General features: G+C 47.7%; 1 protein-coding gene across 1 annotated transcript in view; it reads right to left on the bottom strand.

The window, feature by feature from the left end:
- The window catches only part of adcy2b (adenylate cyclase 2b (brain)), a 796633-nt gene that overhangs the window by 66037 nt on the left and 702813 nt on the right, over positions 1–27783 (bottom strand). Inside the window, exon 21 of the mRNA XM_070879907.1 lies at positions 7099–7245. Coding sequence (XP_070736008.1) covers positions 7099–7245 — 147 coding nt within the window. The remainder of the gene's footprint in view (positions 1–7098; positions 7246–27783) is intronic.

Here is a 27783-nt window from a genome sequence, read left to right as displayed (position 1 = left end):
ATGACCTCAGTCTTTAATAAGATACTCCAGAGTGAGGAACAGGCCTTAGGGGCCGGCTTATATACAGTGCTCCCAAGGGATGCTGGTATTCCTTGGTACTTCAAGGGATGAGCTCCCTGGTGGCAGAACATGGGAGTGCATGTTTTACAGATACACAACATCACTCCCCCCCGCCCCCAAAGTCAAAGTTAAAACTATTTACAAGGTGAGGCGGTCGGGAGCCTTTCTTTCCCTGGTGGACCGCCTCGGTACAAATGTCTGTTCTGGTGTGTTGACTGTGCCCTCGCTGGGCTGGCGTGTTGTTGGCCCTGCAGGGCTGCTGGGTGAGCCTGGCCTTGCTGGGCTGTTGGGCATGATGGGTTCGATTTCCTGGTCCGGCGTGGTGTCATTGATCCTTTGGGTGTGTGTTGTGGGCTCGATAAAGGTGGTGTCTGCTGTGGGTTGTTCAGGGCAGTCTGTGCACCGCAGCCTCGTTTGGTCCAGGTGCTTTCTGCAAATTTGTCCATTGTCTAGTTTGACTACAAACACCCTATTCCCTTCTTTAGCTATCACCGTGCCCGTGATCCACTTGGGACCACGTCCATAGTTTAGCACATATATAGGGTCATTCAGATCAATTTCCCGTGACACAATGGTGCGACCATCGTTTACATTTTGTTGCTGCCGCCTGCTCTCTACCTGATCATGCAGGTTGGGGTGAACCAGCGAGAGTCTGGTTTTAAGTGTCCTTTTCATGAGTAGCTCATCCGGGGGCACCTCAGTGAGTGAGTGGGGTCTCGTGCGGTAGCTGAGCAGTACTCGGGACAGGCGGGTTTGGAGTGAGCCTTCTGTGACTCTTTTAAGGCTCTGTTTGATGGTTTGTACTGCCCGCTCTGTCTGCCCATTGGAGGCTGGTTTAAATGGGGCCGAGGTGACACGTTTGATCCCATTGCGGGTCATGAAGTCTTTAAATTCGGCACTGGTGAAACATGGCTCGTTGTCACTGACCAGTATGTCAGGCAAGCCGTGGGTGGCAAACATGGCCCTCAGGCTTTCAATGGTGGCGGTGGCAGTGCTTTCCGACATTATTTCACATTCAATACATTTTGAAAAAGCATCCACCACCACCACCAGGAACATTTTACCAAGAAACGGGCCCGCACAGTTGACAAGGTACCTCGACCATGGTCTGGAGGGCCAGGACCACAAAATTAGTGGTGCCTCTCTGGGCACGTTGCTCAACTGAGCACATACGCTGCATTGCCATACACAGGACTCTAAGTCAGAGTCGATACCGGGTCACCACACGTGGGATCTGGCTATCACTTTCATCATTACTATACACGGGAGTGTGCTGTGGAGATCCGAGATGAACATCTCCCTGCCCTTTTTTGGTAGCACTACGCGGTTACCCCACAACAGGCAGTTTGCCTGAATGGACAGCTCGTCCTTTCGCCGCTGGAATGGCTTGATTGGCTCTTGCATTTCAATGGGGATGCTGGCCCAGCTCCCATGCAGTACACAGTTTTTTACTAGGTACAGCAGAGGATCTTGGCTGGTCCAAGTCCTAATCTGGCGGGCCGTGACAGGTGATTTATCATTTTCAAATGCTTCCATGACCATCAACAAGTCTGCAGGCTGCGCCACCATCAACAAGTTTGCAGGCTGCGCTATTTCCACCCATGTGGTGGGCAATGGTAGCCGACTGAGAGCATCTGCACAGTTCTCGGTGCCTGGCCTGTGGCAGATGGTATAGTTGTACGCTGATAGCACGAGTGCCCACCTTTGTATGCGGGCTGTGGCATTAGTATTTATCCCCTTGTTTTCAGCGAACAGGGATGTGAGGGGCTTGTGATCGGTTTCCAGCTCAAATTAAGGCCAAACAGGTACTGATGCATTTTCTTTACCCCGAACACACACGCTAATGCCTCTTTCTCAATCATGCTGTAGGTTCTCTCGGCATTCGACAAGCTCCTGGAAGCATAGGCGACAGGATGCAACTTCCCCGCAACGTTAGCTTGTTGTAATACACACCCGACTCCGTACGACGACACGTCACATGCTAGCACAAGTCTTTTACACGGGTTATACAATACAAGCAACTTGTTGGAGCATAAAATGTTTCTGGCTTTCTCAAAAACAATTACTTGTTTTTTTTCCCCATACCCAGTTCTCACCTTTGCGCAATAACACATGTAGGGGCTCTAAGAGGATGTTTAACCCCGGTAGGAAGTTACCAAAATAGTTGAGGAGTCCCAGGAATGACCGCAGCTCCATGTCGTTCTGTGGCCTGTGCGCGTTCCTGATAGCCTCTGTCTTGGCGTCTGTGGGCCGAATGCCGTCCGCCGCAATCTTTCTCCCTATAAACTCCACTTCTGTTGCCATGAAGACGCATTTCAACCTCTTCAGCTGCAGCCCTACGCGATCCAGTCACTGGAGGACCTCCTCAAGGTTTTGTAGGTGCTCGGCAGTGTCCCGACCCATAACCAATATGTTGTCCTGAAAGACCACCGTGTGTGGTACCGACTTGAGTAGGCTCTCCATGTTTCTCTGGAAGATCGCTGCAGCTGACCGAATTCCAAACGGGGATCTGTTGTAGATAAACTGTCCCTTGTGCGTGTTGATGCAGGTGAGGCCCTTCGAAGACTCCTCCAGCTCCTGCGTCATGTAGGCCGAAGTCAGGTCGAGCTTGGTGAACGTCTTGCCTCCTGCCAGCGTCGTAAATAGGTCGTCTGACTTAGGTAGCGGGTATTGGTCCTGTAGCGAGAAACGATTAATAGTTACTTTATAATCGCCGCAAATCCTGACCGTGCCATCACTTTTGTGCACTGGAACAATCGGGCTGGCCCACTCACTGAATTCCACTGAAGAGATGATGCCCTCGTGTTGCAGCCTGTCCAGCTCGATTTCCACTCTCTCCCTCATCATGTGAGGTACCGCTCACGCCTTGGGGTGAATGGGTCATGCCTCTGGGACCAAGTGGATCTGCACCTTTGCCCCGGAAAAGTTTCCAATGCCTCGCTCAAAAAGGGAAGGAAATTTGTTTAGAACCTGGGTACATGAGGCCTCATCGACATGTGATAGCGCTCGGATGTCATCCCAGTTCCAGCGGATTTTGCCCAGCCAGCTTCTTCCAAGCCGTGTGGGGCCATCGCCCGGGACAATCCAGAGTGGCAGTTCATGCACCATGCCCTCGTTGGTGACCTTGACCATGGCGCTGCCCAGGACAGTGATGAGCTCTTTGGTGTACGTTCTCAGTTTCGTGTGGATGGGGCTCAGGGCTGGTCTGAATGCCTTGTTGCACCACAGTCTCTCCAACATCTTTTTACTCATGATGGATTGGCTAGCACCAGTGTCCAGTTCCATGGCTACGGGTAAGCCATTCAATTTTATGTTTAGCATTATAGGTGGATATTTCATTGAAAATGTGTGCACCCCGTGTACTTCAGCATCTGCCTCCTCTCTCTGAAGCTCGAAATTGCTTTGATCCACCATGGACCGATCTTCCTCTGCCACATGGTGGTTATCAGGTTTTGCAGAGCTTGCAGCTCGTTTGCAAGCTCGTTGGAGGTGCCCCATTGTTCCACAGCTCTTGCAAACATAACCTTTGAAGCGGCATGAATAGGCTGAATGGAAGCCTCTACGATGCCAACAAGGTGTGAATTGCCTTGCATTCATCCTTTGTTGGGGACTGTGAGTCATCTGGGTCACCTGAGGCCTGCTGGTCATTGCAGACTCATGGGTTCTGCCCTGTACATTTCTGCTCGCAAACACAGTTCCAGTTAATTTATGGACATTGCTAGCACTTGTGTGCTGAGAGATTTGTTTGGTGTTATCACTGGTGGACATAAATGCCTGTGCTATCGCAATGGCCTTACTGAGGGTCGGTGTCTCTACAGTCAAAGGTTTTCGTAGCATGGTCTCGTGGCCAATGCCCAGCACAAAAAAGTCTCTGAGCATTTGCTCCAGGTAGCCATCAAACTCACATCGCCTTAGCTCGGTAACGTGGCACGTGTAGAACTGATACCTCGCCATCAGCACGCTCTCCCTCGGGTTAAGATGCTCCCGAACCAGTTGTACACAGCTCCTCATACGACTTATCTGTGAGTTTCACTGGAGCCAGAAGATTCTTCATGAGGCTGTTGGTCGGTGCCCCGCAGACTGTGAGGAAGACCGCTCTCCTTTTTGCAGCGCTTCCTTCTCCGTCCAGGCTACAAAGTACTGGTCTAGCCATTCGACATAGGCTTCCCAGTCCTCACCCTCTGAGAACTTCTCCAGGATGCCCACAGTTTGCTGCATCTTTGCATTGGATTCGTATTCTCGTCGCCAGTTATTGTGTTCCTAACACAGATGAGACTGCACACAGAGAGGTTAAAGTAACAGTGACCTCAGTCTTTAATAAGACACCCCAGAGTGAGGTACAGGCCTTAGGGCCAGGCTTATATATAGTGCTCCCAAGGGAGGCTGGGATCCCTTGGGAATTCAGGGGATGAGCTCCCTGGTGGTGGAACATGCTTTACAGATACACAACACTTTAAGGAGGGAATTCCAGATCTTAGGCAGCTGAAGTCTGACCGCTTTGGAGGGGCGAAGGGAGTGCAGGGATGCACAAGATCCCAGAGAGTTGGAGGAATGCACAGTTCTCAGAAGGTTATAGGGCTGGAGAAGGTTACAGAAATAAGAAAGGGCGAACTATGAAGGGATTTGAACAAGAGGTTGAGAATTTTAAATTGGGAGTGTTGGGAAACTGAGAGCCAATGCAGGTCAGTGAGCACAGGAATGATGGGTGAGCAGTATTTGGTGCAGGTCAGGGAACAGGCAGCAAAGCTTTGGATGAGCTGAAGTTTATGGAGGTCAGGAGGCTAGTCAGGAGAGCATTGAAATAATTGAATCTGGAGGTGACAAAGGCATGGGTGAACGTTTCGGCAGCAGATAAGCTGAAGCAGGGAAGGAGACAGGCAATATTACAGACATTTTTGTGATGGAGAGGAGATAGGGTCAGAAGTTCAACTCGGAGACAAATAGGAGACTGAGATTATGAAAATTGGCTTCAACCTGAGACAGTGGCAGGGAACAGGGATGGAATTGGTATCGTGGGTACAGAGTGTGGCAGGTTCGAAGACGATGGTTTTGGTATTCCCAATATTTAGCTGGAAAAAATTGTGGCTAATCCAGGACTAGAAGTTGGACCAGCAGTGTGACAACAGAGAAGCAGTGGAAGAGTCGAGAGAGATGGTGGAGAAGTAAAGCTTGCTATCGTCCGTATACATGTGGAACCGGCCAACAGGTCTTTGGATGATGTACCCAATGAAGGGGCATATAAATGAGGAAAATCCATTACTGGAGATGCTCTGATAACATTTGGATAAGAAAGAGTGGAACCAAGTGAGCACTGTTCCATTGAGCTGGATAATGGAAGAGAAGTGTTAGAGGAGGATAGTGTGGTCAGAAATGTCAAAGGTAATAGAAAGGTCGAGAAGGACGAGGAGGATAGTGCACTATGCTCACAGTCACAGAGGATATAATTTTGTTTCAGTGCTTTGGCAGGGGTAGAAATCTGATTGTAGAGAATCAAACGCTGAATTGCGGGAAAGATGGGCATGGATTTTGGAGGTAACAACATATTCCAGGACTTTGGAGATGCAAGGGAGATTGGAGATGGGGTGATAGTTTGCAAGGACAGAGGGGTTGAGGGTGGGTTTTTGAGGAGGAGATGCAAGCATTTACAACGTGGGGCTGGAAATCAATGTTAGCAAATTAGTGGGAATGGGGACGAGCGAGCAGGAGGTGGGTCTCATGGACAAGATGAGCTCAGAGATGGCATGAGGGGAGTAAGGAGACAAGCTAGAGTAAGACCCGGTTCAGGGCTAGGGCTTGGGAAACAGTTATAAGTAGGGCGGAAGGGAGAGAAATCTGTCGGACATGCTGCCCTCACCACTATTTGCATGTGATTGGCAGGAAAGACCAGTAGAAATTCTTGTGGGAATAGACAGAAGGAAATCTTGGTCATAAGCTGAGAGGCTGTAGTTGGCCTCATTGCTCACATTTTTCATCATTCTCCTTTGATTCCATCTGATTTCGGACGGGATTGTGGATGGTGAATGCTGGCCACAGTTATTTTGTACTTGTCTCTAAATTTGCTACTACCTTCTTCTTCATCATTAAAAATGAAAATGTGAATGAAAAAAATGGTTTATGTGAAATAATTTGCAATGCAGTAAGTTAGATTATTGCACTTTTTCCATCGAGGGCTATCAGTCCATCATCATCTGAATACAGGTTGAACTTCCCTTATCCGGCACCCTCGGGACCTGACCTGTGCCAAATAAGGGATTTTGCCAGATAAAGGGAGGTCAGCCCGAGGGGGTGGGTGGGGGGGTGTGGGAGGATGTCGGTGCCCTGGGCAGGCCCGAAGTGTTGGCGGGTCGCGAAGTGTCAGTGGGCCCCCGGCTGGCCAAGTGTCGGCGGGCCCCAGCGGGCCGAGTGTCAGCGGGTCCCAGCGGGCCAAGTGTCGGCGGGTCCCAGCGGGCCGAGTGTCGGCGGGCCCCAGCGGGCCGAGTGTCGGCGGGCCCCAGCGGGCCGAGTGTCGGCGGGCCCCAGCGTACCGAGTGTCGGCGGGCCCCAGCGGGCCGAGTGTCAGCGGGCCCCAGCGGTCCGAGTGTCGGCGGGCCCCAGCGGGCCGAGTGTCAGCGGGCCCCAGCGGGCCGAGTGTCAGCGGGCCCCAGCGGTCCGAGTGTCGGCGGGCCCCAGCGGTCCGAGTGTCGGCGGGCCCCAGCGGGCCGAGTGTCGGCGGGCCCCAGCGGGCCGAGTGTCAGCGGGCCCCAGCGGTCCGAGTGTCGGCGGGCCCCAGCGGTCCGAGTGTCGGCGGGCCCCAGCGGGCCGAGTGTCGGTGGGCCCCAGCGGTCCGAGTGTCGGTGGGCCCCAGCGGTGTGGAGGTCAGCTACATTATGCGCATGCGCCCCCGGGCTCCAGAATCATGCCGGATGAGGCGTGGTGCCGGATAAGGGAGTCCCGGATAAGGGAGTCCTACCTGTACTAAGAAGTGGTTCCCCTGCATTTGGAAAGATCACACCATTGTATCTACAGACTAACAAGTGTCTTATGTTGCTGTATACTTACATCATCAAAGTCAGCAATAATTTCATTCAATAATCGTAGACATTCCAATCCTTCTTTATTTACATCTGACTCTGTGTAGAATTCTTTGAAATCTGGGATAGATGCAAACATGACACAGACACACTCGTATGACTGATGGTAAAGATCCTGCCAAGCAAATGAGAAATATAACATTAGAAACGTGCAGACTTATTCTTTTCCACTGAAAGTTTAAATCCAGCACATTGTCCAAGTTTAATTACAATCATGCATTAAAGAATTGAAAAAAATTGAACAGTCTGCACACAGGCTAACCGAGCTCTTTTTCAGCAGTATGTTTGATTACATGTATTTATCAGCACAATGTGTTTCTCGTTAGTCCCCAGGCGGCACCTACATTTTTGCTGCCCACTGCTGCTGGGGCCAGTCAGGAGCGAGCTTCACCGCAGTTGTGTCGGCGGCAGCGGCAGGCAGCGGGAGTCGGTGGGCGGCGGCAGCAGTGGGCGGTAGGTGCAGGCCTCTCGATTCGGAAAACTTCGGAGGCCGTGCACCGCGCATGCGCGAGACTTTGGGATATTTTTTTTGCAGTTTTATTTGCCAGCTGACGTCAGTGTTGCTGCATAAGAACATAAGAATTAGGAACAGGCTGTGCCCCCTAGTTCTAGTCTCCCCCACCAATGGAAATAACCTCTCTGCCTCTATCTTGTCTATCCCTTTCATGATTTTAAATGTTTCTATAAGATCACCCCTCATCCTTCTGAACTCCAACGAGTAAAGACCCAGTCTACTCAATCTATCATCATAAGGTAACCCCCTCATTTCTTGAATCAGCCCAGTGAATCGTCTCTGTACCCCTTCCAAAGCTAGTATATCCTTCCTTAAGTAAGGTGACCAAAACTGCACGCAGTACTCCAGGTGCGACCTTACCAATACTTTATACAGTTGCAGCAACACCTCCCTGCTTTTGTACTCCATCCCTCTCGCAATGAAGACCAATATTCCATTCGCCTTCCTGATTACCTGCTGCACCTGCAAACTAACTTTTTGGGATTCATGCACAAGGACCCCCAGGTCCCTCTGCACCACAGCATGTTGTAATTTCTCCCCATTCAAATAATATTCCCTTTTACTGTTTTTTTTCCCAAGACTGGGTGATGTGAAATAAGAATATAAGAACATAAGAATTAGGAACAGGAGTAGGCCATCTAGCCCCTCGAGCCTGCTCCGCCATTCAATAAGATCATGGCTAATCTGGTCGTGGACTCAGCTCCACTTACCCGCCCTCTCCCCGTAACCCTTAATTCCCTTATTGCTTAAAAATCTATCTATCTTTGACTTGAAAACATTCAATGAGCCAGCCTCAACTGCTTCCTTGGGCAGAGAATTCCACAGATTCACAACCCACTGGGAGAAGAAATTCTTTCTCAACTCGGTTTTAAATTGGCTCCTCCGTATTTTGAGGCTGTGCCCCCTAGTTCTAGTCTCCCCTACCAGTGGAAACAACCTCTCTGCCTCTATCTTGTCTATCCTTTTCATGATTTTAAATGTTTTTGTAAGATCACCCCTCATCCTTCTGAACTCCAAGGAGTAAAGACCCAGTCTACTCAATCTATCATCATAAGGTAACCCCCTCATTTCTCGAATCAGCCTCGTGAATCGTCTCTGTACCCCTTCCAAAGCTAGTATATCCTTCCTTAAGTAAGGTGACCAAAACTGCACGCAGTACTCCAGGTGCGGCCTTACCAATACCTTATACAGTTGCAGCAACACCTCCCTGCTTTTGTACTCCATCCCTTTCGCAATGAAGGCCAACATTCCATTTGCCTTCCTGATTACCTGCTGCACCTGCAAACTAACCTTTTGGGATTCATGCACAAGGACCCCCCGGTCCCTCTGCACCACAGCATGTTGTAATTTCTCCCCATTCAAATAATATTCCCTTTTACTGTTTTTTTCCCAAGGTGGATGACCTCACACTTTCCGACATTGTATTCCATCTGCCAAACTTAGCCCATTCGCTTAACCTATCCAAATCTCCTTGCACCCTCTCTGAGTCCTCTACACAACCTGCTTTCCCACTAATCTTAGTGTCATCTGCAAATTTTGTTGCACTACACTCTGTCCCCTCCTCTAGGTCATCTATGTATATTGTAAACAGTTGTGGTCCCAGCACTGATCCCTGTGGCACACCACTGATTTCCATCCGGAAAAGGACCCATTTAGCCCGACTCTCTGCTTTCTGTTCGCCAGCCAATTCTCTATCCATGCTAATACATTTCCTCTGACTCCGCGTACCTTTATCTTCTGCAGTAACCTTTTGTGTGGCACCTTATCGAATGCCTTTTGGAAATCTAAATACACCACATCCATCGGTACACCTCTATCCACCATGCTCGTTATATCCTCAAAGAATTCCAGTAAGTTAGTTAAACATGATTTCCCTTTCATGAATCCATGCTGCGTCTGCTTGATTGCACTATTCCTATCCAGATGTCCCGCTATTTCTTCCTTAATGATAGTTTCAAGCATTTTCCCCACTACAGATGTTAAACTAACCGGCCTATAGTTACCTGCCTTTTGTCTGCCCCCTTTTTTAAACAGAGGCGTTACATTAGCTGCTCTCCAATCCGCTGGTATCTCCCCAGAGTCCAGAGAATTTTAGTAGATTATAACAAATGCATCTGCTATAACTTCCGCCATCTCTTTTAATACCCTGGGATGCATTTCATCAGGACCAGGGGACTTGTCTACCTTCAGTCCCATTAGTCTGTCCAGCACTACCTCCCTAGTGATAGTGATCATCTCAAGGTCCTCCCTTCCCACATTCCTATGACCAGCAATTTTTGGCATGGTTTTTGTGTCTTCTACTGTGAAGACGGAAGCAAAATAATTGTTTAAGGTCTCAGCCATTTCCACATTTCCCATTATTAAATCCCCCTTTTCATCTTCTAAGGGACCAACATTTACTTTAGTCACTCTTTTCCATTTTATATATCTGTAAAAGCTTTTACTATCTGTTTTTATGTTTTGCGCAAGTTTACCTTCGTAATCTATCTTCCCTTTCTTTTTTACTTTTTTAGTCATTCTTTGCTGTTGCTTAAAATCTTCCCAATCCTCTAGTTTCCCACTAACCTTGGCCACCTTATACGCATTGGTCTTTGATTTGATACTTTCCTTTATTTCCTTGGTTATCCACGGCTGGTTATCTCTTCTCTTGCCGCCCTTCTTTTTCACTGGAATATATTTTTGTTGTGCATTATGAAAGAGCTCCTTAAAAGTCCTCCACTGTTCCTCAATTGTGCCACCGTTTAATCCTTGTTTCCAGTCTACTTTAGCCAACTCTGCCCTCATCCCACTGTAGTTCCCTTTGTTTAAGCATAGTACCCTCGTTTCTGACACAACTTCCTCATCCTCAATCTGTATTACAAATTCAACCATATTGTGATCACTCATTCCGAGGGGATCTTTTACGAGGAGATCGTTTATTTTTCCTGTCTCGTTACATAGGACCAGATCCAAAATGGCTTGCTCCCTTGTAGGCTCTGTTACATACTGTTCTAAGAAACAATCCCGGATGCATTCTATGAATTCCTCCTCCAGGCTACCCCCTGCGATTTGATTTGACCAATCGATATGTAGGTTAAAATCCCCCATAACTACTGCCATTCCTTTTTCACATGCCTCCATTATTCCCTTGATTATTGCCCGCCCCACCGTGAAGTTATTATTTGGGGTTGATGGGACATCTCCGCATGCGCTTAAATGCTGATCACTCCCTTGCACCTGCCAGTTGGAGAGGTGAGAGTGTTGGAAATACAGAGCTACAAAGTAATCAGCAGCCATCCATCAAGGAAATTAAAATGAGTGGACAAAAAGCTTCAACGAAGAATGTTAAAACCAAGCCCAGAGCTCCCTGGTTTAATGATGAAGAACTGGAGGAGCATGTAACAGAGGTGGAGAGCAAGCCGAAAGACCTCACCCGGAATGGTCGTGGCAAGCCTCCACCACCCCAATACAGACACATTTGGAAGGAGATTGGCGAAGTTGTGTCCTCAATGGGCAACATTGCGTGGGATGGAGATCAGTGTAGGAAACGTTGGAACAATGTGTTGGCGTCAGCAAGAGTGAGTAACCATTTATTGGAGCCCTCCCGTACAACTTCAAAAGCTTCTGTGCCAGATGTGTCTGTGTGTGTGTGAGTGTGCGTGTGGGGCATGAGCAAAATGGGTCAAGTCTGCAACGTTTCTTTCTGCAGAAGAAAAATACATCCAAGACAGCAAGCCTCAGTGCCACGGGAGGGGGCCTAGCAGAGTTGAGCAGCCTGGAGGAGCATGCCTTGGCATTGGTGGGTGACCACCGCCGTGCAACCACAAAGGGTGATGCAGATCCCGTGCTAGAGCATGGTAAGGATATACTAATCTCCGGTGTGCATAATGCTCATGTCATGAAAGGTCATGCAATGTTAAATCAAATGCGTTTTAACGCACACTTTATCGGCCATTATTGGTGGGCCCATGTAGCGATGGAATTCCTGGATGGCACAATGTGAATGGCATGGCTCACATGTCATCTTGACCAACCCCACCCCCCAGCTACAGACTGAAATATTGTCCTCTACTTGCAGATGGTGAGTCAGACAGTACCGAGCAATGCACACCATCCACCTTTGGCACACAAAGGAGGAGTGTGATCCCAACTTCTCCCACCCCAATGCTGTGACCAGCCCAAGACAGCAGCTCCTTCCTCCACCATCTCTCCACCCCTCCCCCAAGATCACCCATGTCCACCGCATCCACCTCTGCAATCCAGAGTCAGGAAGACCAGGAGGGAGAAGGGCCTGTGTTCAAGCCAATTGAGCTTGAAGAGCTGGAAGTGGAGGACACCAGCCTCCTGACATGTGTGCCACCTGTCCGAAGAGTCTCGGCATCGGGGTCCGAATTCATGGGCTTCGAACCGGACGAACCAAGAACAAGTGCTGGCAGGCGCAGAGGCCGTGGCGTTAAACCAACCACGCCTCATGCACCCACACTGACCCAAAAATCACTTGAGGATGCAGGACGGCTCACAGCTATTCAGGAGATAATCCAGCTGTTGAGAACGATGCTGACCTAGGTCGCGATCTGCGGCAGACCATGGCTGGGACAGTTGCCAGCAGCGCAACCTTTGCTCAGCACCATACTGACAGCATGGAGTGGCTCATTAGTGCGGTGGAACCGAGTCTGTTGAGGCGATGAGGTAAGCGATGGCAAGCCCCCGACCCCACACCCTCAAGGCACACAGATCGCGAGGAGCCGGAGATACCGGCGCATTCAATCACGCCCCCTGCACGTCTGCAGAGATCTGGCTGCCCTCCTGCACAACCTGATCAAGCAGAGGCGGTGAGGGGCAGGGGTGCGGCACACCGTGTTGAAGGCAGAGCGAAGAAGAGGATGATGGGCCTCACATCGAGGGGGGGAAGAGAGGTGGTTGGTGGCGGGTAGAGGGGTGGGTGTTGGTGGTGGATATGTTCGTTAATGTTATGATGTTCTGTCACTTTTGGCATGCTGCACTTTTCAATACAGTCACATTGTTCACCCACTCTTGGTCAGTGTCTTAATTTTACACAATGTGTGTTGCCTTCTGAGAAAAACACAGCTCTCCCTCAGGTGTTCTGCTGTATGAGGAATATCTTGCCCTCCACGTATGATTCTACTGCATAATCATATGTGGAGGGCAAGATATTCCTCAAGTAAGGGTCACCAATTCAGGTAGGCTTCCATTTAATGAGTCAGTTGAACTACTTGCAGGGCACACATTAAGGCTTGCAGTTCACCCCACTTTTTCTGACACCAAACATCGCATAATGCCATCCCTGAGATGACATGTGCATCAGTGATATTGCAGTCCATTATATGTATTTTTCCATCTTTCATACCTCATATCATGCTTTTCTCACTTTCATATGCAGCAAACTGCCAGAGCATTACATCTTCTAACTTTCGCTTATTTACTGACATAAGCTCATACCATCTGCGCAGTCACAATCTGTCACTAAATATGTTCCGCCTGAAATGGTGTCAAAATTCTTGTAGGGCATCTCCATTGAGCCTTTAGCATCTCTCGCTACTCATTGCTGCTTCCTCTTCCACACCTTTCCTTCAACGGAGTAATCTGGATTTACATATCTCAATTCAATGCGGATTAAGGTCCATCACATTACTATTTCTATGCCACTGTTAATGCTGCAGCATATGCACGGTACCCGGGATGTGAAGCGCTGCAGCACCCTGCCGCCTGACTTGCAGCCAGCTCAGACCAGCTTTTTGCCAGCGGTCCTTCTGGTGGGCGGCAAGGTGAGCTTAGTCCATGGTGCCTGAGGAAAATCCTGGATTTCCAGCCTCCAGCATGGGTGGGCGGCAGCAAGTAGCACCGGCAGAACCTCCGCGAGGAATCTCCCAGGGGGTGGTACCTGGGCGGCAGGTGGGCGGTACCGGAGGAATCGCAAAAAAAAACTATTTCTGGCGGAATCTCAGCGGCTGTGGGCGGAGGGCACCTCACTAACCTGAGGCAGGTGGGTACAAATGCCAGTTTGGGTGCATCGCTGATGTCCCCGCTTTATGCCTACTGAAACTCAGGACTTCCTCCATCTGTTGGGCGGGCGTTTGGGGGTTGAAGAGTTGCCGTGGCCCTTCCTGACCCGGGCAACTGTCCTATTGGCCCTTGAGTAAGGAGGCCGATCTCCAAATTATTTTACAAAAGAACTTAGTGGTTTTCAGAGTTTCAGGCTGTTTGCATTGCCTGGACTCCAGTGGTGGGGCCCACATATATATATATCCTTGTATGCCTCCACTCTATGGGCTCAAATTTGGCCAGTATAGATTTCTGGAGCACTCACCAGAGTTGCACCGCTTTTGTCCGCCTCGAAGTGCTACAAATATCTTCGGGCCGAGCTTGGCCGCTCCTCAGCCTCTCCTCGGTGGTGGCGTAGCATGGCCACTGGATTTGGGGGTGGAGCCAGGTCCCGGCGCTAGAATGTGCGCATGTGCAGTAGCACCTTGCCCCCAGGGGCCGAAGTCATAGCAAGTATACACAGATTGCTCTAACCAGACTAACATGCAGCAATCAGAAAAGACTACATTGGGGCATTGGAACCGGTTCTGGGGGATGTGGGACCAGTACAAACCGGACGGTCTGCACCTGGGCAGGACCGGAACCAATGTCCGAGGGGGAGTGTTTGCTAGTGCTGTTGGGGAGGAGTTAAACTAATATGGCAGGGGGATGAGAACCAATGCAGGGAGACAGAGGGAAACAAAAAGGAGACAAAAGCAAAAGACAGAAAGGAGAAGAGTAAAGGTAGAGGGCAGAGAAACCCAAGGCAAAAAATAAAAAGGGCCACTGTACAGCAAAATTCTAAAGGGTCAAAGTGTAATAAAAAGGCAAGCATGAAAGCTCGGTGCCTCAATGCAAAGAGTATTCGGAACACAGGAGAGGGCTCTGAGCGAGTTAGAATGGGTGAGAGCTCAGATGAACAGGACCCCAAGAAAGAATGCAAAAGGCAGGAGGCAACAGAGCAGAGTAGCACTGGGGTAAGTGTAAACAACAAGGTGATAGGAAGGGACAATATGTATGAATATAAAGGGGCTGCAGGAGGGTCAAAACTAAAAATCATGGTTTAAAAACTAGTATTAAAACACTCTACCTAAACGCACGCAGCATTCGAAATAAATTGAATGAGTTGACGGTACAAATCATTACAAATGGGTATGATTTGGTGGCCATTACAGAAACGTGGTTGCAGGGTGGCCAAGACTGGGAATTAAACATACAGGGGTATCTGACAATTCGGAAAGATAGACAAGAAGGGAAAGGAGGTGGGGTAGCTCTGTTAATAAAGGAAGATATCAGGGCAGTTGTGAGAGACGATATTGGCTCAAATGAACAAAATGTTGAATCATTGGACCCAAGTTTCCAAATGATTTGCGCCTGATTTTTAGGAGCAACTGGTGGAGAATGGACTATCTTAGAAATCGCAATTCTCCACATTTTTTTTTCTGCAGTTCTAGTCAGGTAGAACAGTTCTACTTTGGAACAGAATTTTTTCTTCAAAAGGGGGCGTGTCCGGCCACTGACGCCTGATTTCAAAGTTTCCACAGTGAAAACGTACTCCAAACTAACTTAGAATGGAGCAAGTGAAGATTTTTGTAGAACTGAAAAAACCTGTTCTACACATTAAAAAATCAGGCGCAGGTTACAAATTAGATGTAGGGAACGAGGGGGGGAAGGGAAGTCATTAAATTCTACAATAAATCCTTAGTTATACTTATACAAATATTATACAAATAAATCCAACCTGAATAAACATTTATAAGCAAAGAAAAGATTAAATAAACCATGTTCCTACCTGTGTGAAAGTTCTTCAGGCAGGCCTTTAGGGAGCGGTTTGCCGTCGGGACCGAAGGCTGAACGGGCCGGGCCCGAGATTTCGGGCAGGGCCCGTCCCCAGCACCAGAGGTAGGTGGCGTTGGGTCGGGTCGGGGAGAGAGGTTCGGTTCGGGTCGGCGGGGGAGGGAGGGAGAGTGGGGGAGGGAGAGAGGGAGGGAGGGAGAGAGGGGGAGAGGGAGGGAGGGAGAGAGGGAGAGGGAGGGAGGGAGAGAGGGAGGGGAGGGAGGGAGGTCAGGTCGGGGAGAGGGAGGTCAGGTCAGATCCAGTCCGGGGGCGGGAGTAGAGTCGGGTTGAGTCGGGTGGGAGCGGGAGCGGCAGCGGCAGACGGGTCGAGTCGGGTCCGGTCCGGTCCACGGGGGGGGGAAGCAGGAGCGGCGGGGAAGCAGGAGCGGCAGCAACAGGCGGGTCGAGTCGGGTCCGGTCGGGGGGGGGGGGGGGCGGGGGGAAGCAGGAGCGGCAGCTCGTCTTCTCTGAGGAGCAGTTCCTTCAGCTGCTCAGGGTGGGGACGCACTGGAGGACGGGCAGGGTGCTTGATCTCGGAGCTGGAGACGTAGAGGTTACTAAAACCATCAGCCCCTATTTTGACGAGGTCTATGTGACTGAAGTGTCTCCCACCATGAAGTGGCAACTTAAAAAGAAACAGTACAGAGTTCTAGGTCGGGGCGGGTCCGGTCCGGCGGGGGGAAAGCAGGAGCGGGAGTCAGCAGGAAGCAGGAACTGGCCGTGGGGGGAGCCTTATTCACGCAGCCCCAGTGAGGCCATTCGGCCAGGGCTCGGGGCTGCGTGCTTCGGGCCCCTCCCACACAGTTTCGGGCACCTGGAGCTACTGCACTTGCGTGCCACTGTAGCGCACATGTGCAGAGCTCCCGGCACTGTTTTCGGCGCAGGGTCCAAGCTCCGCCCCCTACATCTCCTGCTGCGCCGCGCCGAGGGCCAGAGGACCTGCAGGGAGGTGGAGAATACGGAGGGTTTTTTTAGGCGCACTTTGTGGCGCGAAAAACGGGCGCCCAGCTCGGAGGGGCGCCCATTTTTTATCATGTGGAAACTTGGGCCCATAGTGGGTGGAGATTAGAGATATTAAGGGGGAAAAGTCACTGGTAGGCGTAGTTTATAGGCCCCCAAATAATAACTTCATGGTGGGGCGGGCAATAATCAAGGGAATAATGGAGGCATGTGAAAAAGGAACGGCAGTTACCATGGGGGATTTTAACCTACATATCGATTGGTCAAATTAAATCGCACGGGGTAGCCTTGAGGAGGAATTCATAGAATGCATACGGGATTGTTTCTTAGAACAGTATGTTACAGAACCTACAAGGGAGCAAGCGATCTTAGATCTGGTCCTGTGTAATGAGACAGGAATAATAAACGATCTCCTAGTAAAAGATCCTCTCGGAATGAGTGATCACGGTATGGTTGAATTTGTAATACAGATTGAGGGTGAGGAAGTAGTGTCTCAAACGAACATACTATGCTTAAACAAAGGGAACTACAGTGGGATGAGGGCAGAGTTGGCTAAGGTAGACTGGAAACACAGACTAAACGGTGGCAGAATTGAGGAACAGTGGAGGACTTTTAAGGAGCTCTTTCATAGTGCTCAACAAAAATATATTCCAGTGAAAAAGAGGGGCGGTAAGAGAAGGGATAACCAGCCGTGGATAACCAAGGAAATAAAGGAGAGTATCAAATTAAAAACCAATGCGTATAAGGTGGCCAAGGTTAGTGGGAAACTAGAAGATTGGGAAAATTTTAAACGACAGCAAAGAATGACTAAGAAAGCAATAAAGAAAGGAAAGATAGATTACGAAAGTAAACTTGCGCAAAACATAAAAACAGATAGTAAAAGCTTTTACCGATATATAAAATGGAAAAGAGTGACTAAAGTAAATGTTGGTCCCTTAGAAGATGAGAAGGGGGATTTAATAATGGGAAATGTGGAAATGGCTGAGACTTTAAACAATTATTTTGCTTCGGTCTTCACAGTGGAAGACACAAAAACCATGCCAAAAATTGCTGGTCACAGGAATGTGGGAAGGGAGGACCTTGAGACAATCACTATTACTTGGGGAGTAGTGCTGGACAGGCTAATGGGACTCAAGGTAGACAAGTCCCCTGGTCCTGATGAAATGCATCCCAAGGTATTAAAAGAGATGGCGGAAGTTATAGCAGATGCATTCGTTATAATCTACCAAAATTCTCTGGACTCTGGGGAGGTACCAGCGGATTGGAAAGCAGCTAGTGTAACGCCTCTGTTTAAAAAAGGGGGCAGACAAAAGGCAGGTAACTATAGGCCAGTTGGTTTAACAACTGTAGTGGGGAAAATGCTTGAAGCTATCATTAAGGAAGAAATAGCGGGACATCTAGATAGGAATAGTGCAATCAAGCAGACGCAACATTGATTCATGAAGGGGAAATCATGTTTAACTAATTTACTGGAATTCTTTGAGGATATAACGAGCATGGTGGATAGAGGTGTACCGATGGATGTGGTGTATTTTGATTTCCAAAAGGCATTCGATAAGGTGCCACACAAAAGGTTACTGCAGAAGATAAAGGTACACGGAGTCAGAGGAAATGAGGAAAGGCAAAGAACAAAAAGGGCCACTGTACAGCAAAATTCTAAAAGGACAAAGGGTGTTAATAAAACAAGCCTGAAGGCTTTGTGTCTTAATGCAAGGAGTATCCGCAATAAGGTGGATGAATTAATTGTGCAAATAGATGTTAACAAATATGATGTGATTGGGATTACGGAGACGTGGCTCCAGGATGATCAGGGCTGGGAACTCAACATTCAGGGGTATTCAACATTCAGGAAGGATAGAATAAAAGGAAAAGGAGGTGGGGTAGCATTGCTGGTTAAAGAGGAGATTAATGCAATAGTTAGGAAAGACATTAGCTTGGATGATGTGGAATCTATATGGGTAGAGCTGCAGAACACCAAAGGGCAAAAAACGTTAGTAGGAGTTGTGTACAGACCTCCAAACAGTAATAGGGATGTTGGGGAGGGCATCAAACAGGAAATTAGGGGTGCATGCAATAAAGGTGTAGCAGTTATAATGGGTGACTTTAATATGCACATAGATTGAGCTAGCCAAACTGGAAGCAATACGGTGGAGGAGGATTTCCTGGAGTGCATAAGGGATGGTTTTCTAGACCAATATGTTGAGGAACCAACTAGGGGGGAGGCCATCTTAGACTGGGTGTTGTGTAATGAGAGAGGATTAATTAGCAATCTCATTGTGCGAGGCCCCTTGGGGAAGAGTGACCATAATATGGTGGAATTCTGCATTAGGATGGAGAATGAAACAGTAATTTCAGAGACCATGGTCCAGAACTTAAAGAAGGGTAACTTTGAAGGTATGAGGCGTGAATTGGCTAGGATAGATTGGCGAATGATACTTAGGGGGTTGACTGTGGATGGGCAATGGCAGACATTTAGAGACCGCATGGATGAATTACAACAATTGTACATTCCTGTCTGGCGTAAAAATAAAAAAGGGAAGGTGGCTCAACCGTGGCTATCTAGGGAAATCAGGGATAGTATTAAAGCCAAGGAAGTGGCATACAAATTGGCCAGAAATAGCAGCGAACCTGGGGACTGGGAGAAATTTAGAACTCAGCAGAGGAGGACAAAGGGTTTGATTAGGGCAGGGAAAATGAAGTACGAGAAGAAGCTTGCAGGGAACATTAAGGCGGATTGCAAAAGTTTCTATAGGTATGTAAAGAGAAAAAGGTTGGTGAAGACAAACGTAGGTCCCCTGCAGTCAGAATCAGGGGAAGTCATAACGGGGAACAAAGAAATGGCAGACCAATTGAACAAGTACTTTGGTTCGGTATTCACTAAGGAGGATACAAACAACCTTCCGGATATAAAAGGGGTCAGAGGGTCTAGTAAGGAGGGGGAACTGAGGGAAATCTTTATTAGTCGGGAAATTGTGTTGGGGAAATTGATGGGATTGAAGGCCGATAAATCCCCAGGGCCTGATGGACTGCATCCTAGAGTACTTAAGGAGGTGGCCTTGGAAATAGCGGATGCATTGACAGTCATTTTCCAACATTCCATTGACTCTGGATCAGTTCCTATGGAGTGGAGGGTAGCCAATGTAACCCCACTTTTTAAAAAAGGAGGGAGAGAGAAAACAGGGAATTATAGACCGGTCAGCCTGACCTCAGTAGTGGGTGAAATGATGGAATCAATTATTAAGGATGTCATAGCAGTGCATCTGGAAAATGGTGACATGATAGGTCCAAGTCAGCATGGATTTGTGAAAGGGAAATCATGCTTGACAAATCTTCTGGAATTTTTTGAGGATGTTTCCAGTAAAGTGGACAAAGGAGAACCAGTTGATGTGGTATATTTGGACTTTCAGAAGGCTTTCGACAAGGTCCCACACAAGAGATTAATGTGCAAAGTTAAAGCACATGGGATTGGGGGTAGTGTGCTGACGTGGATTGAGAACTGGTTGTCAGACAGGAAGCAAAGAGTAGGAGTAAACGGGTACTTTTCAGAATGGCAGGCAGTGACTAGTGGAGTGCCGCAAGGTTCTGTGCTGGGGCCCCAGCTGTTTACATTGTACATTAATGATTTAGACGAGGGGATTAAATGCAGTATCTCCAAATTTGCGGATGATACTAAGTTGGGTGGCAGTGTGAGCTGCGAGGAGGATGCTATTAGGCTGCAGAGTGACTTGGATAGGTTAGGTGAGTGGGCAAATGCATGGCAGATGAAGTATAATGTGGATAAATGTGAGGTTATCCACTTTGGTGGTAAAAACAGAGAGACAGACTATTATCTGAATGGTGACAGATTAGGAAAAGGGAAGGTGCAACGAGACCTGGGTGTCATGGTACATCAGTCATTGAAGGTTAGCATGCAGGTACAGCAGGCGGTTAAGAAAGCAAATGGCATGTTGGCCTTCATAGCGAGGGGATTTGAATACAGGGGCAGGGAGGTGTTGCTACAGTTGTACAGGGCCTTGGTGAGGCCACACCTGGAGTATTGTGTACAGTTTTGGTCTCCTAACTTGAGGAAGGACATTCTTGCTATTGAGGGAGTGCAGCGAAGGTTCACCAGACTGATTCCCGGGATGGCGGGACTGACCTATCAAGAAAGATTGGATCAACTGGGCTTGTATTCACTGGAGTTCAGAAGAATGAGAGGGGACCTCATAGAAACGTTTAAAATTCTGACGGGTTTAGACAGGTTAGATGCAGAAAGAATGTTCCCAATGTTGGGGAAGTCCAGAACCAGGGGTCACAGTCTGAGGATAAGGGGTAAGCCATTTAGGACCGAGATGAGGAGAAACTTCTTCACCCAGAGAGTGGTGAACCTGTGGAATTCTCTACCACAGAAAGTAGTTGAGGCCAATTCACTAAATATATTCAAAAGGGAGTTAGATGAAGTCCTTACTACTCGGGGGATCAAGGGTTATGGCGAGAAAGCAGGAAGGGGGTACTGAAGTTTCATGTTCAGCCATGAACTCATTGAATGGCGGTGCAGGCTAGAAGGGCTGAATGGCCTGCTCCTGCACCTATTTTCTATGTTTCTATGTTTCTATGTATTAGCATGGATAGAGAATTGGCTAGCTAACAGAAAGCAGAGAGTCGGGATAAATGGGTCCTTTTCGAGTTGGAAATCGGTGGTTAGTGGTGTGCCACAGGGATCGGTGCTGGGACCACAACTGTTTACAATATACATAGATGACCTGGAAAAGGGGACAGAGTGTAGTGTAACAAAATTTGCAGATGACACAAAGATTAGTGGGAAAGCGGGTTGTGTAGAGGACACAGAGAGGCTGCAAAGAGATTTAGAAAGATTAAGCGAATGGGCTAAGGTTTGGCAGATGGAATACAATGTCGGAAAATGTGAGGTCATCCACCTTGGAAAAAAAAACAGTAAAAGGAAATATTATTTGAATGGGGAGAAATTACAACATGCTGCGGTGCAGAGGGACCTGGGGGTCCTTGTGCATGAAACTCTTTTTAAGTTTATCTGTAAAACAAAAAACATTAAACCGTGCCACCCGCCCTGGATGACACAGCAGACATTTACAAGGCCCTTTATTGTTTTCCTTTTTTGTGTTTTTTTTTGTGTTTTTCTTTTTTTTTGGATTTTTTTTTGGGCGCTAAAATCACATTTTTCCAAGTGCCCCCTATAAAAGGGGAGGGGGACACTAAAAGCTCCTTGTGCATGAAACTCTTTTTGGGGTTTACCTGCAAAACAAAAACATTAATCGGTGCCACCCGCCCTGGATGACACACCAGACATTTACAAGGCCCTCTTTTTTTTCCTTTTTTTGGTTTTTTTTTTGGGCACTAAAATCAAATTTTCCTTTTTCCAGTGCCCCCTATAAAAGGGGAGGGGGACACTAAAAGCACCGGCAATTAAAACAAATTAAACTTTAAAACGTAAAATCAAATTAAAATTTGGTTGCCGGGCGTGATGATGCACTCCAGTCCCTCTGGTGCCCACCTCTTCCTTGTGCATGAATCCCAAAAAGTTAGTTTGCAGGTGCAACAGGTAATCAGGAAGGCGAATGGAATGTTGGCCTTCATTGCGAGAGGGATGGAGTACAAAATCAGGGAGGTCCTGCTGCAACTGTACAGGGTATTGGTGAGGCCGCACCTGGAGTACTGCATGCAGTTTTGGTCACCTTTCTTAAGGAAGGATATACTAGCTTTGGAGGGGGTACAGAGACGATTCACTAGGCTGATTCTGGAGATGAGGGGGTTACCTTATGATGATAGATTGAGTAGACTGGGTCTTTACTCGTTGGAGTTCAGAAGGATGAGGGGTGATCTTATAGAAACATTTAAAATAATGAAAGGGATAGACAAGATAGAGGCAGAGGTTGCGTCCACTGGTCGGGGAGACTAGAACTAGGGGGCACAGCCTCAAAATACGGGGGAGCCAATTTAAAACCGAGTTGAGAAGGAAGTTCTTCTCCCAGAGAGTTGTGAATCTGTGGAATTCTCTGCCCAAGGAAGCAGTTGAGGCTAGCTCATTGAATGTATTCAAATCACAGATAGATAGATTTTTAACCAATAAGGGAATTAAGGGTTACGGGGAGCGGGCGGGTAAGTGGAGCTGAGTCCACGGCCAGATCAGCTATGATCTTGTTGAATGGCGGAGCAGGCTCAAGGGGCTAGATGGCCTACTCCTGTTCCTAATTCTTATGTTCTTATGTTCTTATAATTAAATGGTGCGAGTTGCATTTTACTTTGAAAAGTATTTCACTATCCAGACTTAGTAATGTTTCACTGTAAACATTTCTACTTTGGAATTAACTTGGAGAAGTCCCTGGGAGAAGTCCCTTGGTGAAGTCCCCGGAGAAGTCCTCAGGGAAGTCCTCGGAGAAGTCCCTGGAGAAATCCCTCAGTCAAGTCCCTGGAGAAGTCCCTCGGAGACGTCCCTCAGTCAAGTCCCTGGAGAAGTCCCTCGGAGAAGACCATGGAGAAGTCCTCAGAGAAGTCCCTCGGAGAAGTCCTCGGAGAAGTTCCTCGGTGAAGTCTCTCGGAGAAGTCCCTCGGAGAAGTCCCTCGGAGAAGAGGAGCACTGGAGCACTGGGGAACAGGAGACCTGGAGAGCTGGAACACTGGACCATGGGAGAACGGCTACACTGCTGCTGGCTGCAAGGCTCCTGCACCTAGCCCTGGCTGAAGGGCATTGCCGGTGCGTGCTCCAGTCGGGAAGGTAGGACTCCTTATTAATTATTACTTGATTTATTTTTCATTTACTATTATTTATTAATTATTATGGTTTCTATGGTTCTTTATTGTTAAAAGTGAAGTGTTTAATACTTTGGAGAATCCTCTAACTTCCCCCCCGTCTCTGGCTACCTGTGCTGATCTCTTAATTCACTGCAGGGTTTTTCAGCACGTACTAAAGTGGACACTTACTCTGGCCTAAGTTAGTTTGGAGTAAGTTTTAGTTGGCTAAACTTGCTTAAATGGCCAAAACAGGTGTAAGTGGCTGGTAACGCCCCCTTTTGAAAGAAAAACGTAACTAAAAAAAACCTAACTAACTCACTTGCACTGGAGCAACTTAAATGGGGAGAATTACGATTTTTAAGTTACTCCAAAAAAATCTAGTTGCTCCAAAAAAAACGGAGCAACTCCTGGGGAAACTTGGGGCCAATTAGGTGTATCAGTGGCCACACAAATGGCAGATTTTGACTGTGGATCAAAAATGGGGAGGCCTCGCCCCATGCCCTGCCCTTTCCCTGTAATTTGCCTGGTAAGAGGCGGACACAGGTCATTGTGGAAACAGCCATAAATGGCGAAAACTCAGCTTAACTGGGTCATAACATGTTCTTGGGAATTCCGAAAGAGATACAAAAGGAGAACCGTGGAACCCTGGCAGAATTTATGTGATATAGCATTTTAGTGTCCCATTGATGGTAACAGATTTGGACCCTGAAACAGGAATACATATAATCGGCAAAGTTTACACATGAATATTACATTCTTCTGTGTTCTGTTTTAAGGCAGACATTAACCATTTTATGAGTACATTAAACATTTTTACTTGAACTTCACCAATCAGAAAATATAATTGACACAGCCAAAATAATTTAGGATCTCTTTGATGATGCACTAGCTTTGGGACAACCAGGTAGAAAAACTAAGGTGTTATAGATTCCATTGACAGCCGGCAACAATGCACAAAAAAGTACTGTATAGATGCCAGTCCCTGACATGGCAGGGATTGTAAACATGTTCTGTGCTGTTTTTGAACTGGTTAATAATTGAGGCAAGGATGAATAGTCCTTTTAACTATTGATAGCTTGTGTGGGTGGTAAGCTCCATCACGCGAGATAAGTGGTTACATTCTGAAAGCACTCTGGAGGTACTTGTAAATCACAATTTTCAGATTTATCTATAATGGTATTCAATGCCACTTCCTGCCATCACATGCAAAACATTATTTTTTTTCCCCCAATAATACCAATGCTAACAACAAGTAAAGAATCAGGTGTAATAATTCTCAGAAAGATAAACATGTCTTGGGCAAAAAGGAATTCATAGAAATTAAATGCTAAAGCTTCTAAAACTTAGAAAACCTTGTTGCATAGTTACGTTTTTGGATTTTTTTCATTAAGTATTTTCATTAGGTTCAGCATCACACTCCATAAGTGAGTAGTTGATCCCTATGACCATTATCTAACATCTTGGTAAGTGATGTGAGCGCAGGGTTCCAACAGAGATAAGAACATAAGAATTAGGAGCAGGAGTACTCCATACGGCCCTTCGAGCCTGCTCCACCATTCAATAACATCATGGCTAATCTTTGACTTCAACACCACTTTCTTGTCTATCCTCATATCCCTTGATTCCTCTAGAGTCCAAAAATCCATCTATCTTGGCCTTGAATATACAATGACTGAGCATCTACAGCCCTTTGGGGTAGAGAATTCCAATGATTCGCAACCCTCTGAGTGAAGAAATTCCTCCTCATCACAGTCTTAGAAGGCTGACCCTTTATCTTGAGACTTTGCCCCCTAGTTCTAGACTCATCAGCCAGGGGAAACAATCTCCAAGCAGGAGGCTAAATCTCTCAGAACTTAAGCAGCACCGGGTGAAAATCATCTCGGCTGCACATCCTCACTCCTCATTAAAATGGTTGCAGTCATGACTCTAGACTAAAAGCTCAAACTCATTGGCATTGCACTGAAAAGATGGACCAATATTGGGGGCAGTCTAAATGCAAATAATGATTGCCACAGGCTTTTTTCAACAACATCAACAACAACAATTTGTATTCATATAGTGCCTTTAATGTAGTGAAACATCACAAGGTGCTTCACAGGAGTATTATGAGCCAAAAAAATTTGACACTGAGCCACATAAGGAGAAATTAGGGCCGGTGACCAAAAGCTTGGTCAAAGAGGTAGGTTTTAAGGAGCATCCTGAAGGAGGAAAGAGAGGTATAGAGGCGGAAAGGTTTAGGCAGGGAATTCCAGAGCTTAGGGCCTAAGCAGCAGAGGACGCGGCCAACAATGGTTGAGTAATTATAGTCAGGGATGCTCAAGAGGGCAGCATTAGAGGAGCACAGACATCTCGGTGGGTTGTGGGGCTGAAGGAGATTGCAGAGATAGGGACGGGTGAGGCCATGGATTTGATTCACTACTCAAATGGGAGGATCATTGATGTACTTTGATGTAAATAAGGAGCACTGATGGCAGGTCTCCGCCCCAGGGAGAGAGCCCGGAGGTTTTCCAAGGAAGCTTTGCTGGCATTGCTTTTAACAGTAGAGAGATTGCGGATGGTCCTGTACCCTCCAACTGGCAGAAGGCCCTCACAACAAGTCTGCCAGACTATGTGGAGCAAGTTGGCACACCACGACTCGGCAGCACTGTGCTCCACAAGACCCACACAACAGAGCAGGAGGAAGTTTAACAAGCTCACATGGTGGTCAGGGTGAGTGAAGGCTTCAACAAGTGCTATGTACCACTATCTGTATCACAAGCTTCACACACAGCTCAATGCACCACATCCCCAACATTCACCCACCAACAACCTCTACCTAGCAACACTAACACTCACATCTCAACCTTGCACATAATGACAGCTGTTCAACTATGGCAGGCACAAGGGTCATTAGTTATTAGAGTTCATGTGATATGTGTGATATGTTTCTAGATAAATTTATTAAGTGTGCTTGGAATATTTGTGTTCTCTCTCATTTCACTTTTGTTCCCAGAAGGACGCTATGATATAGCATGAGGTAGGGATTGTATGATGGAGATGTGGTGAGCTACAGGGATCTGGGGTTTTATTCATGCGAATCAGAGTCTGATGAGCCCATCATGGACAGCCCTTCCGGAAGGCTGATTGTCTCGCTGCCTTCGCCCTTCCTCCTATTCCTCCTCCTCCTCATCCACCTCCTCCTTGTCTCCTTCCTCCTCATCCTCCTCTGCCTCATCCTCTTCCTATTCGTCCTCCTCCTCCTCGCCCTTCTCTGTCTCATTGTCCTCCTGAGGTAATCATGCAGCTCTTATGACTGTGAGGAAGTGTATGAGCAGAAGCCTTTAATAAATAATGAGTGACTTCTGCACTTGAATCAACACTCCCTGTCAACAAAAAACTTGAAATAACTAAAGGAAGCTGTTATATGTGTAAACTTGTATTTACTCTATACAGCCACCAAAGGGCTCATTCCCTGGAGTCCCAAGGGATCCCATAATCCCACCAACCCATAAGGAGGTAAAAGGCCTCTTTTCGACCTTGCACATTCCAGTACCAAGGCTCCAGAAGTTACGAATTTAATATTTACCAGGACACCAGATAACATTTCGACAAGACACAATGGAAGAGCCTAAACAGACATTGATAAGACCCTGCGAAGAGGCTCAAGATAGACTCACGGGCACCAAGGAGAATAAGCAAATTCTAACCTGATGAAATCATCTTAGTAGGGCCTAGGGCTGCCTTGGGGTCCATCAATCCAATGTAGTACTGATAAGGTAACCCAATTGGAGATCAGGGAGGGTCATACCGGGGGGCCAAGGGGTCTGTAAAATGTATAAATGATGTTGATTTTGTTACACGAGGAGCATCTCCACTCACAGGCAACTGTGATGAGAGGTGTCCCCGGACGTTCATAATTAAAGATCGTTATACCTTGCCATCCTTCTCTGTCTGCTAACTTCGAGAACTGCTACACGTGTTGGGGCGAGCGCCGACCCTCTAGATCGGGGGCCGGCTCATGGGAGGAGAAGCATTCCCAATTTCCCCCGACAACCTGCAATAAAAGACTCCGGTCACACTTTTACTTTGAGCTCACAGTGTTCAGTCTGACTCTCTCTCCACACACTACAACTGGCGACGAGATACAGATAGCGAACCCAAAGATGCAGAGCACAGTGGGCATCCTGGAGAAATTTTAGGAGGGAGATAATTGGGAAACTTTTGTGGAGCAACTCGATCAATACTTCGTGGCCAATGAGCTAGATGGAGGAGAGCGCTGCCAAACGAAGGGCGATCCTGCTCACCGTCTGTGGGGCACCAACGTATGGCCTCATGAAGAATCTGCTCACTCCGGCAAAACCCACGGAGAAATCGTATGACGATTTGTGCACACTGGCCTGAGAGCATTTGAACCCGAAGGAAAGCGTTCTGATGGCTGGTACCGGTTCTACACCTACAAAATGTCTAAAGGCCAGGAAGTGGCTAGTTATGTTGCCGATCTAAGAAGCCATGCAGGATATTGCGAATTTGAAGGACATTTGGGGCACATGCTCACAGACTTTTTCGTATTTGACTTTTGACTGTAGAGGCTCCAAC

Source organism: Pristiophorus japonicus, chromosome 5, assembly GCF_044704955.1.
Source record: "Pristiophorus japonicus isolate sPriJap1 chromosome 5, sPriJap1.hap1, whole genome shotgun sequence".
Classification (NCBI taxonomy): Eukaryota; Metazoa; Chordata; class Chondrichthyes; family Pristiophoridae; genus Pristiophorus; species Pristiophorus japonicus.
The sequence above is the reverse complement of the archived record's forward strand: the minus strand, read 5'-3'. Positions and strand labels throughout refer to the sequence as shown.